The sequence below is a fragment of the Carya illinoinensis genome, chromosome 15 (assembly GCF_018687715.1).
Source record: "Carya illinoinensis cultivar Pawnee chromosome 15, C.illinoinensisPawnee_v1, whole genome shotgun sequence".
In the NCBI taxonomy this organism is placed as follows: domain Eukaryota; kingdom Viridiplantae; phylum Streptophyta; class Magnoliopsida; order Fagales; family Juglandaceae; genus Carya; species Carya illinoinensis.
The window spans coordinates 3,872,501-3,885,135 of NC_056766.1; the positions used below are offsets into that span (position 1 = coordinate 3,872,501).

The 12,635-nt window shown below is 34.7% G+C and overlaps 2 protein-coding genes and 1 pseudogene across 4 annotated transcripts; all 3 read right to left on the reverse strand.

Annotated features, from left to right (window-relative positions):
- Positions 1 to 2,802: 2,802 nt before the first annotated feature.
- LOC122297600 lies at positions 2,803 to 6,253 on the reverse strand. The gene is made up of 2 exons (XM_043107709.1): positions 4,400 to 6,253; positions 2,803 to 4,260 (listed from the first exon to the last, which is right to left on the reverse strand). Exons 1-2 carry the CDS (start codon positions 4,721 to 4,723, stop codon positions 3,712 to 3,714), a joined length of 873 nt encoding a protein of 290 aa, XP_042963643.1. The 5' UTR covers positions 4,724 to 6,253; the 3' UTR covers positions 2,803 to 3,711.
- Positions 6,254 to 7,553: 1,300 nt separating this feature from the next.
- LOC122297820 lies at positions 7,554 to 9,108 on the reverse strand (annotated as a pseudogene).
- On the reverse strand, positions 8,966 to 11,771 carry LOC122297819 (wall-associated receptor kinase 2-like). 3 transcript variants are annotated; one of them, XM_043108023.1, is made up of 4 exons: positions 11,015 to 11,771; positions 10,732 to 10,899; positions 9,888 to 10,067; positions 8,966 to 9,371 (listed from the first exon to the last, which is right to left on the reverse strand). In XM_043108023.1, the coding sequence occupies exons 1-3, from the start codon at positions 11,645 to 11,647 to the stop codon at positions 9,891 to 9,893; spliced, it is 978 nt and encodes a 325-aa protein (XP_042963957.1). In that variant the 5' UTR covers positions 11,648 to 11,771; the 3' UTR covers positions 8,966 to 9,371; positions 9,888 to 9,890. The 3 variants fall into 3 exon arrangements, with proteins under 3 accessions (XP_042963957.1, XP_042963959.1, XP_042963956.1); XM_043108025.1 differs by having other exon boundaries at positions 11,434 to 11,770; XM_043108022.1 differs by having other exon boundaries at positions 10,732 to 11,769.
- Between the last annotated feature and the right edge of the window lie 864 nt (positions 11,772 to 12,635).

The window sequence follows — 12,635 nt, forward strand, 5'->3', positions numbered from 1 at the left end:
GTTTTGGGGTTAGTTTTGAGAGAAGACAGATAGTTATCACCCCTTGGGGTTCACTTACGTTCACCGGTCTTAGTTCTAAACACCCTTCCCATGCAGTACTGCATATTCATAACGAATATATATATATATATATATATTAATATGTATGTATATCTGCTTCATTTTTAATAACTTATTTGGTTGAAACTTGACCCCAAGCCAAGTAGGTGGAAAGAAAGTTCATGTAATAATGAGAAGAGTTTTAAACCCCCCTCCCCCCCAACAAACACACACACACACATATATGTATGGTCTTTAATTATATAGAAATTATACTTGTTGTCGTGAGTGCACAAGTGCCATGTAATCATTTTGAAAAAAGTAAAAAAATAAGACTCATATAAAAAAAATTAATTTTTTAATAGTATATTTCACTTTTTTTCAAAACGATTGCATGACGTTTGCGTTCTCAAAGTAATATTACTCTTAATTACATGTTGTTAAGCATAGATTGGATTAAATGATTGAAAAACTCTAACTGTTTATAACTCCCCTCTTACTAATTTGCCACGTTAGACTAGGCTCCATTTATTTATCTAAATCTAAATTATCTCATCTTATCATTATAACTTTTTTAAACTCTCATACAAAATATAATAAACAATTTAATTTTTTCAAATTTCAAAATAAAATTAATATCAAAAACTTATATTATAAGAAGATTTTATTTAACTTTTAATAAAACATCTCATCTTATATCATCTTAACTGTGTAACCAAATAAGGCCTATAGCCCACGCAGTTTGTAATTAAACCCGGCCAATAGTAGAATATCAAGTGAATTGAAGAAGCCTGCTTACTCTTGGAGGCTTGACCCACAATTTTAAAAAATCAATTATTTTTTAAAATTTTTTTATAAGATAAATTCTATAAGATTTGTAATCTCTATCCCTTCAATTTCTCTTTTAGTTTCTTCATTAAAATTATTAGATTTTCTGATCCTTCGTGTTCTGCGTTGAGTGGATCATTTCACATCTATTATTAAGGTTACATTTTGATGGTCAGCTTAGTTGAGTTGAGTTGAGTTATTTTTTAATAGTGTTGAGTTGAGATGGTTGAATGAGTTTGGTGGGATCCATTTAAGATGAGTTAAGTATGTTTGGATGTTAAAATGAGTTTAGATATTTATGAAAAATTTGAAAAAGCAATGGGTCTCACTATTATTTTATATTGTATTATCTGACGTGATTCTAATTGACCCACCTAGTACAGCAAAAAAGTTCTGATTCACGTGCACTATATCATCCGAAATAGCAAACTCCTATCGTTTTTTTTTTTCATGAATAAAGCAGCCACTTGGAATACTACCAGACGGTCACACTTTTTTTTCATCATGCAAACATATTCACAATTCCCTTTTCTTTCCAATGTTTTCCATACTACTTTTTCTTTAATTTTTTTTTATCCATTTCATTTCATTTGTTTTTTCATATTACTATTTTATTATTTTCCTCCAGTGTTTTCCATACTACTTTTTCTTTAATTTTTTTTATCCATTTCATTTCATTTGTTTTTTCATATTACTATTTTATTATTTTCCATACTTTTACTTCATAAAATATATTATTTCTTATTTATATTTTGAGTTAAATGAGTAACACCAAGTACCATTATCTTTCTTAATTTTTATTTGCAAATGCAAAATATAATTAGTTTTTTAAAAATTATTTAAAAATAAAAAAATTAATAAATAATATCACTTTATTATTTAAATGAGTAAATGCATGTAAAAATTGATTTTACACTACATTTTGTTTGTAGATTTTTTCAACAGAAATTATAAAAAAAAAAAAATTGCAACACCATGCTAGTAATTAGGTGTTTCCCTGTTGCCCAGTAGTATGCATCCACATAGCCAGTGCAATAGCATCTCTACTTGCAGCCATTGACTGTGCCGATGCAGTCGACATGTCAGGAATATGAAATTGTTCATTGTTGTCTTGATCCATACTCATTTCTGGATAATCATCAGGATTGTTAAATGCTAGAAATGTTTGATCATTAGGCGTAATGGTCCGGATGAAATTATTTATCACACAACATGCGATAATAATATAACGTTGTCGAGTTGGACGGTACTCAGGCATGTTTTTTAAAAGTCGAAAATGCCTCTTCAACACACCAAAAGTTCGTTCAATGACATTCCGAATAGATGAATGTCGATAATTAAATAGATCTTTATATCCTTGGAATGTACGATTTCCATGACGTTCAGATCTGTGGTATCTCACCCTTGGATACAGCAGCATATATCCCTCCATGCAAGGGAATGCAGAATCTACCAAATAATAATAACCTGAGATTTCAGTAGAACAATAATCTTTTTATAAATATGGTATAGAAAATTATTGACTACTTGTTAGGTACAAATTAAATAATGTGTAGAAATTACCGTCTTGAGGCCATGGAAAATTGTTCTCCGGACGCCTTAACGCATCAATTAAAACGCGAACATCATGGGCTGTACCCTCCCACCCGACGTATACGAATGTGAATTTCATATTGAAATCACATACACACAAGACATTCTGGGCAAGTTGCTGATACCGATTTAAATATGCGTTAGTTACGGAACTCGGCACAGCTGCGTCAATCATGACCCCATCCATTGCACCATGACATTTCTGCAGATTTTGTTTTAAACTTGCATAAATTCCAAAATTGTGTATTGGAAATATTACGTCATTTGTAGAGTGCATTTTAATCTACGAAAATAGATAATGTAAGAAAAATTGACCTTGAACCATGGATAATATCTAGGATTTCCTTCAATATAAGACATCACTCATGTCGTCTGACTTGGTTTAATCACATGGCGCGCAAGGCGACATAATGCACGCATTACTGCGTACACATGTCGATTCACAGTTCTAACCGAATGTTGAAATAGATTAACTAAATTTCGTTGAACTACACCATGTCTGACGGTGTAGCAAAACATTTTTAAGGCTTCCTCCAAAGTGACCTCTCGAGTCAAATCACGCAAGGCCACATCTCTACATAACTGATCGCATAAGGCCCGGAATGCATATACCTCCATTCAAAACATCTCGTAACAGTTATCAGGATGTCCATTTAAGACTTCGTTGATATACTCCCTTCCACGCAAGCCAATATTATGTTGTGGCCTAGGCATACAACATTGGGCACGGGATTGCTGCTCCTCCATCATCATGTTCAGAAGGGTCACATCTTCTTGCGTACCATCATTACATCTTCTTCATGCGTTCCATTTCGCCCATCTATCTTTGTCAAATGTATTTGACACATTACTACTAGAGCCCTCCTCGCTTGCCTTGTTCTCCTCGGTGTTTATCTCATTATTCCACCAACTATCATTGTCCATGCTGCGCTTTTAAAAATATGTGGTACGTAAATATTTAGAAGTTTTCAGTATTTATAATACTAGGAATAAAAGGAACTCATTTTATATGAACTTAGCAAGTACTTTTAAAAAAATTACCACGCCAATGTTTGAACTTAAATTAGCCCACACGAAATACGATTGTTAGAAATCAACATAAAACTAATAAAGTTCTAGATAAAATATAAGTAAAAGAAAGTGTCAGATAATTCTGTAAATCCAAAGCAAACCCAATATGCGTGGTCAGTTAGTGACCACACCCAGTGCAATTTCAGCTCTGGAGTCATGGTCTGGAAGACATTGATCATATTAGGATCCAAAAAAGCTTTTGTTGCGGCAAGCTGGACGTCCAAATGTAGGGGAGGGGGTGATATCATACAAAAACTGCATACACTGTGTAACACTGTTATAACCTGTATCAGACCCAGTATTTGAACTCTCGCCTCTACTGCACTTTGAACTGCATAGGTCAAACATCTTTGCATCTAACTCTGCCCGCGCTTTAGAACTAGCGGTAATTGTTTTCAAGGCATCAGCTAGATCTGGTGAGATTGATGGCCCGGCTGCATCCCTACGTCGTCGTCGAGGAGTCATTTGCTGCGGCGCCCCTCCTTGTGTTTCGGGAGTGATCTCGATGGCATCCAGATCCATAGTCGAGTCTAATCTAGTGCCAGTGCCAAACATGGGACCCCGGGCCCTCAATTCATCCTTCAGATGCTGCTCTTCTTCTCTAGAGGGGGCTTCTTGCGTTGAGGCAAAATGCAACACCCCTGTTGCGACCGCCTGACCAAAAATCATGCAGAGGACGTTGTAGTTGCCACAACCATTGTTCTTGAACTTTGTCCACTCAGATCGGACCTAAGAAATGATAAAAATAATTAAACAAGTTGATTATAAAAGTTAAATGCATTTAATGGGCAATAATGGGCCATAAATTGATTACATAAAGCAATAAATTAAAAATACATCAATTAGACCAAAAGAATAGGAAGGTTACCCGAATCGCATTTGCCCAATGTTCGTCCGAACCAATTACAGTTTTTGTGATGGGGTTCCAACCCATGCCCGTTTGACCCATTAAATCTGTAAACTGGTGTTGTATCTTTTTAAGACGAGCGATTTTTCCCTTCACTTGTGATAAATCAACCCGCTTAATACGCAGGTTATTGAGGCGCTCAGCTAGTCGGACACAGTCACGGTTTGTTATTTTGGACCCCACCAATTTATCTTCGAATGTTTCTTGGTACAACATGTCAATCAGCTTGTCCTCAAACCCACAAGCCCACAGGTCATGATCACGTTGAACCTCTACATCAGCCATAGTATGCTACTAATAGGCAATAAGGATTAGACAGTTTCAATTCGAGCTAGCTCTCGAATTGACAAAGGCTCCATGTTCACCCACAAACTCTTCTCATCAGGAACGACGCCCCATATCACCCTAACTGGGAAATCTCTTTAAGGGACTTCAAAGGCGAGAAACTCCCAACCCTGTTTAGTGATGAAGAAAAACCTGATCGTTCAGTTTTTGGCATTTGAGTGCCGAGTTTCAAATCGAGCCAACGTTTGCCCTTTATCTTTCTTGCAAAAGCTAGCAATGTTGCCCTTGATCGTTGGCCTCACGTTGTAAAAGGACTAGAATTCTCGAGCGGTTAGGTCAGGATAAATATCCGAGGGGCTCCAATACCATGCGAAAGACTACGTAGGTGCAAAATAAGCCCTCAATGCGAAGGGATGGAGTTGAGCAGGTGCCAAACCGAGTAAATCCAAGATGTTGCAAAGAGGGCGACAGAAGGGGAGTCTCAACCCATGAGCCAGAAGGGACGTGGTTAAAGTGACCTTGCCTGCGAACCCTTCAACGTTGCAGCACCTGGATGGAGGAAGCTCCAGCACTACTTTTTTAGGGATGCGAAGTTCGTCCCAAATCCCTGGAAAATTTTTCTATCTGAGGGCTGAACTCCACCCTTACTCATCAAAGATTGGGGAGTCTGATGCTGGGGAAGGTTGTGCAGAATTACCACCATATTCGATAATGAAAACTTGAGGTAAAGAATGACAAGAAAGCAAAGAGGACGGGATGGGCAAGTGCAAAGAAACAAGAACAGAGAGAAAGCAAGGGCACAAGGAAGGGAAGTGAGTAAAGGGAAGAATAGAGGAGACTGGCAAAAGGGTATTTAAAAAGGGCAAATACGAAATGCTAGCTGTAGGGATCATGACCTAACACTAGAACAGAAAAATAACCGTCACACGGAACCCTTACCATCGCTACGTAAGCTAAAAATCATGAGGGCTCTTTGATTTTTGAAAATGTGAAACGACACAAAGAGAAATGTGAAGGGATAGCAGGGTACTTAGCAGTTTACATATGGGTTAGAGGTTGTTTAAAAAGGGGGACCATAGTGAGGTTCACGCCTGAGAAAAAAAAATATATAAAATAATGATGAAAATGTGTTTGCAAAATTTGTTAACATAAATTCCCTATGTCATAGAGCGAAGGGAATTAGCAGGGTAACTGGAAGACCTATTTTGTAGTAAAGCCCAATATAAAAGCTCTCATTAACTGGTCTAAACTGAAAAGTCTAGGCTCAATAGGGATCTACATGCTACACGCCACCTAACTTGGGAAGGAGTGAATTTCATGCATGTACGTGATTATTTCGGTTACTTAGAGATGATCTAAGTTGATAGACATTGCACTAGATAGACATCATGTGATGGAATCTCATATAGTGCTGATCTAATCCAACAGGAAACCTCTATATATACTAAGTAACCCCAAAGAAGATCCATTTTTGAATTATAAATTACTTGTGTGATACACTTTATTGACTTAAGTATCATAGTGTTCTCAGGCGTATCATGCCAGAATCTTTTTCACATTTGCAAGTGAATGGTTGCATTTGTGGAGGTGGGACACATCCTTAACACTAAGATTAAAACCAAATTAAGAGAAATAACAAATATCTTTAAATAATTATGAAAAGAAAAAAAGTTTTTATAAACTATTAATCATTATCCTTATTTTCGATGTGCATCAAATAGTTACAGATTAAGTAAAAACAATATTAAATAATTTTCAATCATTTTTAAGTCACATAAAAAAAATTAAAATGATGATATTTAATTAGATGGAAAATAAGATAAATAAAGTTTAAAGTATTTATGTAATTAGAAACTACCTTGATATTTTTAATTTTTGAAAAAGAAAATCCTTGTACTCATGATCATGGTTAAATGTACGCAAAGCTAGCTGGTCATTGAAGTGGACGTCCGTCTGACCAGGAATTAATATTAGTCGACAGATTTTTCCATATAGAAATATATCTAGCCGGCTAATTTGACATTTATACGTACAAACAAATGTGAGGTGGGTCGTCGTCAACTCTGAATATCATCCAAGGACTATAATATATATATATATCATATAAAATTTGTAAGAATCTTTTAATTTTGAAAAAGAAAATCCTAGTCATGATCAAGCTTAATTGTACGCAAATTAAGCAGGTCTTTGAAGTGGACGTACGCAAAGCTGGTCATTGTATATCATAGTCGACCGATCGATCTCATTCATTTGGAAATTATGAGTAGTCATGATGAATTAAATATCTAGCCGGCTACTTTGACATTTCTACATACAAACAAATGTGAGGTGGGTCGTCGTCGTCAACTCTGAAATTCTGAATATCATCCAAGGACTATAAATATATATATAAATATATATACATATATATATATATTATATATATATAATTGTTAAGAATATATAATTATGTCAAATTATATATCTATATATACACTTATAATTAATACCGAGGATGGCTGACATTTTCGGTTAATTTATTATTATTTTTTATTTAATAATTAAGAAAATATTTTTTAATAAATTTGTAATTTAAAAAAATATTTAAAGGGTTAAAAAAATACTTAAAAAATTACACCCAAAATAAAAAGCTAATTTGTACTTAAGTTCTAGGCATAATTAATAGACTTTGTTGGGGGGGGGGGGGGGGGGGACCGGTCTCGGTAGAATTTAAAAAACAATACACATAAAGCTAGTCGGTAGAATTTGTCGGGACCAGTATCGGTGGCCCTATCAGTGCTTAGAGGATTAATTATATATATATAGAATAAAACTTTAATTAATTAACGGCCCTCCTATATAATAGGAGTGTTAATTATAAATTTCCTATTGGTTTTAATTGTATATACCGTGAATGATCTACCAATCAAAACCGTTCATGACTTGAGAACCTGACAATTTTGTTCGTGTAGATTAAATTACTGATTCAATATCTCCTTTGTCCTTTTGAAAATTATGAAAAACAATTCCTTTCGAAAATAAAAAAACAATGCTACCCCAACGTACCAATTTTATTGGCTCCTCCCTGATCACTGGTCTTTCTGCACCGATCCCACCTACCTCAACTTTCATCACTCTTTATTACATACTCCAACCACGTACCTCATAATTATCTTTCGTCACTTTTTCAATGTCACTCGTGATTACGTTTTTTCCTTAATTTGTTTTATTTTATAAAAATAAACTTATAAACTAATAACAGTTTTTAAATTTATATCAATTTATCAATTTATTTTTATAAATTTCTTTTAAATATATGGATGAAATAATTAGAGACCAGTTCAGCTTCCCCAGGCTTTTGCTAGTTAATGGAGGCCGACATCATTTGTTGGTTGTAGTTCTTGATTTCACATACTATCCAAGGTACTTGTGGAAGAACAGCCAACGCCAACATCAATGCTTAAAGAGGGTGTGTATGTACTAAGCAAATACTCACTCTCTTCTGTATTGAGATCAGCTTCTTTCCTTGTTTGCTTTTCCTTACCTCTTAGTCCATCTAGCATCACCGCCACTTCCGTCATAGTAGGCCTATCATCTCTTTTGCACATTTCAAGGCTTGAAGCTTTTTGTGATATTTTTACTGCCTCCAACTCCATTGAGACTTCTTTCATCGTAGGTCGCTTCTTCCCATCCAAGTTTAGGCACCTTTTTGCAATGTTTGCGACTGTAATAAGCTCTTCTTTTATAGCTTCCTTCAGAACTCGTCTATCAAGGATATCAAACAAATTGTTTTCTTCCATCGAGCAAATAAAATACATGGCTAAACTTTTAGCTTTTGGTGTCCTTGTCAAAGATATAGCCTTTTCTCCTGTTAAAAGCTCAACAAGGACAACACCAAAACTATAAACATCACTTTTTTCTGTAAATTGACTTGATTGAAAATACTCCAGGTCCAAGTATCCAAAAGTTCCATGCACTAGTGTAGTCAAGTGAGTTTGATCAATAGCAACAGATCTTGAAGTCCCAAAATCTGCTACTTTTGCTCTGTATTTATCATCTAAGAGAATGTTAGTTGACTTAATATCTCGATGGTAAATGGGTAATGAAGATGCTGAGTGTAAATAGTATAGAGCTCCTGCAATTTCTGTGGCAATTCGTAAGCGCATATCTCAAGTTAGTGGAAACTCCTCGTTTTGGTCACTTAGATATCTCGAGAGAGTTCCATTAGGAACAAATTCATACACTAGTAAAGGCACTTCTATCTCTAAGCAACAACCAAGTAGTTTAACAATGTTCCTATGATTAATTCGGGAAAGAACGACAACTTCATTAATGAATTCTTGAAGCTTTCCTTCATTAATTATCTTTGACTTTTTCACAGCAACGATTCTTCCATCCTCTAACATACCTTTGTAAACAGTTCCTTGTCCACCTTGACCAAGTATTCTGTTATCATTAAAATGGTCAGTGGCTTTCTCCAAGTCCTTTGAATTAAATAATTTCCTGTTTGCAACATCCAATTCGCTTTGAGATATTTGATGTTGTAACAACAGTCCGCCATTTCATTTAAAGAACTCCTGCCTACGTGCAATTCTTTGCCTTTTCTTTACCACTTTGTATGACCCCCATCCACCAATAAGTAGAAATAATACCCCAAATGTACTAGCACCTGCATAACTCAAAAAATTAATAGGAAAAAGATTACGTACTTCAGGTTGCAATTGGGATATTACTTTATATATCTTATTAATAGGTTTTATATTAAAATTGTTAATGGAGAGACACGTTCTCTAAATGCTACAAATTAAGCCTAACATGCAAAATCTCCATGTCGATGTGCCAAAAATATTTTAAGATACTATAGTACTTTTTGAAACTTCTTTTTTCATTTTCTGCTTAATTTCTAATTTACAAACTTGCATAAATTAAGCTAAAAAAACTAAATAATAATCATTTATTTACAAAATTAAAATAATAAATATCCTTGTTCCAAACTACATCAATATTATTTAACCGAATAATATATATATATATATATATATATTTATATATTTCACAATCAACTGCATGCAAATTTGATAAGCAATTAAGTTAATTAATTTTGGCAATCCAAGAGTAGTTAGCTAGATGTAGATAAATCGTAACGTACATGAGTGAGTATTATAAGCTGGTAAAATATACTTACCAATTATGGCAATCGGAATAATTTTTCTAGAATCGCTTCCTTGAGCTCTGCAAGCAGTTCCTTCTTTTCGCCCATCTCCTTCGTACCCTTTGGGGCATAAACAGGTGTAAAACCCCACATGGTTGACGCATGTAGCATCAGCAGCGCACCCATGAATTTGAATTCCACACTCATCAATATCTGAAACACCATGCATTTAGACCATGTCAAAACTCACATCTATCGTGGCAATAAAAAATCTTCAATATCATGATGTCATTTTGCAGGAAAATTAACTAACTAATTAACTCGCGCATTCCTAATTAATAATGTTGTATTTTGTTCCTTAAAGACTTGTATCATCAAAATTCATTTTTTCTATTAATTTACCTAATGATTTTCACAGCATAGTTTATCTATTAAGTTTTTCTACCTCATTTAAATATTTATTTTAAATATTTCTTCTAACTACTAATAAATTAGCAATATCTTCTTATCTTTTAATATTTATAATATTTTTCTATATACAATATTCATATAATTATGCCAATACTTTATAATATTATATTATGAGAATATTATAAAGTATTTTCGAGAATATAAACAAGTATTGTCATATAATATTTATTTTCGAGAATTGTATAAGAATATTTTATGAAATATTCATTTTAATAGTTATGAAAGAATATTTTTAAATATATTATAGAATATTCATTTTCGATATATATTTGTAAAAAATTATTCTTGGAATATATATGGATTTGACGGAACATCACATAAAAACTCAGCCTAAAGAAAACAAAGAAACTAAAGAAGATCTAAGAAATTATCAAATTAATGCATATATAGAGCAATAATTACGTACCCTTGCAACCATCAGAGAGGTATGGGTTTCCGTAATAGCCTGAGGAGCAGCTGCAGCGATACCCAGGACCGTTTGTGGAATCGTAACATTGACTATTCGCTGACTTACATGCATATCCTGTAGTATCCTCCTTAGCATCTTCGCATGTCTGGCTCCCAATTGCCCAATCTAGCACCAAAGGAAAAGCATCTTTATTCTGCATATTCTGAAGATCTAAGGTTGAAAAGTTGTATTCTTTTTTTTCCACCACAAAGGCGAAACCACATGTATTGAATTTTCTCACTGTGGAGCCGTTGTAAAGCCTAACATCGATGGAAAAATCTGTCATTCCAGTTGGGATAGGAGCCTGGCAACAGCCTACACCAGAGCAAGACCCATTAACCATATCGTAGATGTTTTCACATCTTGACCTGCATCCAATTGAATACAGATTCTCGTATGAGTCTATGATCGCTCTAGTGTTGCAACCAACGGCGATGAACACATTTTTTTTATCTGACATGGGAAACTCTAGCAAGGTATCAATATAGTTATATCCGGTATACTTATAGCTGGTATAATTGTCCAATTTCTGTGGGCAAACACGGGCTACAGAAGTTGAGACACGAAGTTCACCATCCAACGATATGTTGAGTACCTTTATGTTACTAACGCCCAGAAATGGTGTTTGAGTACTCTTCCCAGAGGACGAGGAGGACTTACAAGTAATGAGAAAAGATGAGTCAAGATAGCAGCCTTTGGATGTTCCAAATGGATAGGGGATGTCATGAAGCGATCCGCATGTAGTGACGCAGCTGGAATTGGGTTCAGCTGCCGCTGCTGCTACAAATATTGCTGCTGACAATATTACAAGTACCCCAAGCAGGAGTTTTACAGCTTGTTGCTGCAGAAGAACAGTTTCAAGCAAGGAGGACATAGTTAACTGCCTTGGTTTTTGTGTGATCTCTAATCTGATCTAATGTTCTTTCTTCGTTCGTTTGAAGTAGTTAACGTAGAAGAAGATGGCCTTCTCTTTATAGAAGGCAATTATTAGTATTCATCATTGAACTAGTCAATAATTTTTATTTTTATTGTTTTTCCTTTTTTGAGCTGGTAAAGGAAATATATTATTTTTCCTAAGCTAGTCTCCATCAAGAAGTGCCTTTTATTTATTTATTTTCCCCAAAGAAAGTCAAGAAAAGCACGGTTTTAAAGATAGTCAAGAAAATTAATTATTTCTTGTCTGAATGATAGGCCCCGATGTTGGGAGGGTGAACGTGAAAGACTAGTATACTGGGCAGCAAGAGACGTGGAGATGCAGGGGAAGTACTGGGTCGTTCGCATGAGACGTGAAGGATCATCTCGCATGAATTGACTGGGTCATTACCAGTTAACGAGAAGATTTCGCATGCGTCGACTGGGTTGCTAGTAGTAAGGAGTTTAACGTTACTTGATGTTTATTTTCGGAATGCTTGTTATTTCCCCAGGTCATACTTTCTGTTTTATGCTCTGTTTTACGTGCGTTGTAGTTCAGCTACTAGTCAGCAAGTTTCCCTTTTATTTCGGTTTGAAGTGTACGTCGTTCTGCTATTTAAGTAGCCAAGAATTATTAATGATTATTTTATGCAAGTTTATTCAAATCTGTGGTTCATTCTCACCTGAAGAGAAAACATATTATCTTAGCACTTTTATTCTCTAAGTTTGGGACCTATCACTGAACTAGTCAAGAAACTTAATATCTCATTTCTTTGAAAGGTATTTGGTTGGCAATGGCGGAACCACGTTGATCCTTAATTAAGGGAGCCATGGCCTCCCATTCTTTTGAAAAATAAAAATATGCTTTAGATTTTATTCTTAATTCTATAAATATAGAAAATGGCTCCCCAAAAAATTTATAATCCCTAAACTAACTTACATACTAAAAT

What these genes read in the sequence shown, in the direction of transcription:
- LOC122297600 (XM_043107709.1), bottom strand. Translation starts at nt 4,723, where the DNA reads ATGGCTGATGTAGAGGTTCAACGTGATCATGACCTGTGGGCTTGTGGG. An exon ending in ATTGGGCAAATGCGATTCGG is followed by an intron (nt 4,261 to 4,399) that starts GTAACCTTCCTA and finishes ATCATTTCTTAG; the next exon opens with GTCCGATCTGAGTGGACAAA.
- LOC122297819 (XM_043108022.1), bottom strand. Translation starts at nt 11,647, where the DNA reads ATGTCCTCCTTGCTTGAAACTGTTCTTCTGCAGCAACAAGCTGTAAAA. An exon ending in CCTCTCTGATGGTTGCAAGG is followed by an intron (nt 10,068 to 10,731) that starts GTACGTAATTAT and finishes ATGGTGTTTCAG; the next exon opens with ATATTGATGAGTGTGGAATT. An exon ending in TATTCCGATTGCCATAATTG is followed by an intron (nt 9,372 to 9,887) that starts GTAAGTATATTT and finishes TGAGTTATGCAG; the next exon opens with GTGCTAGTACATTTGGGGTA.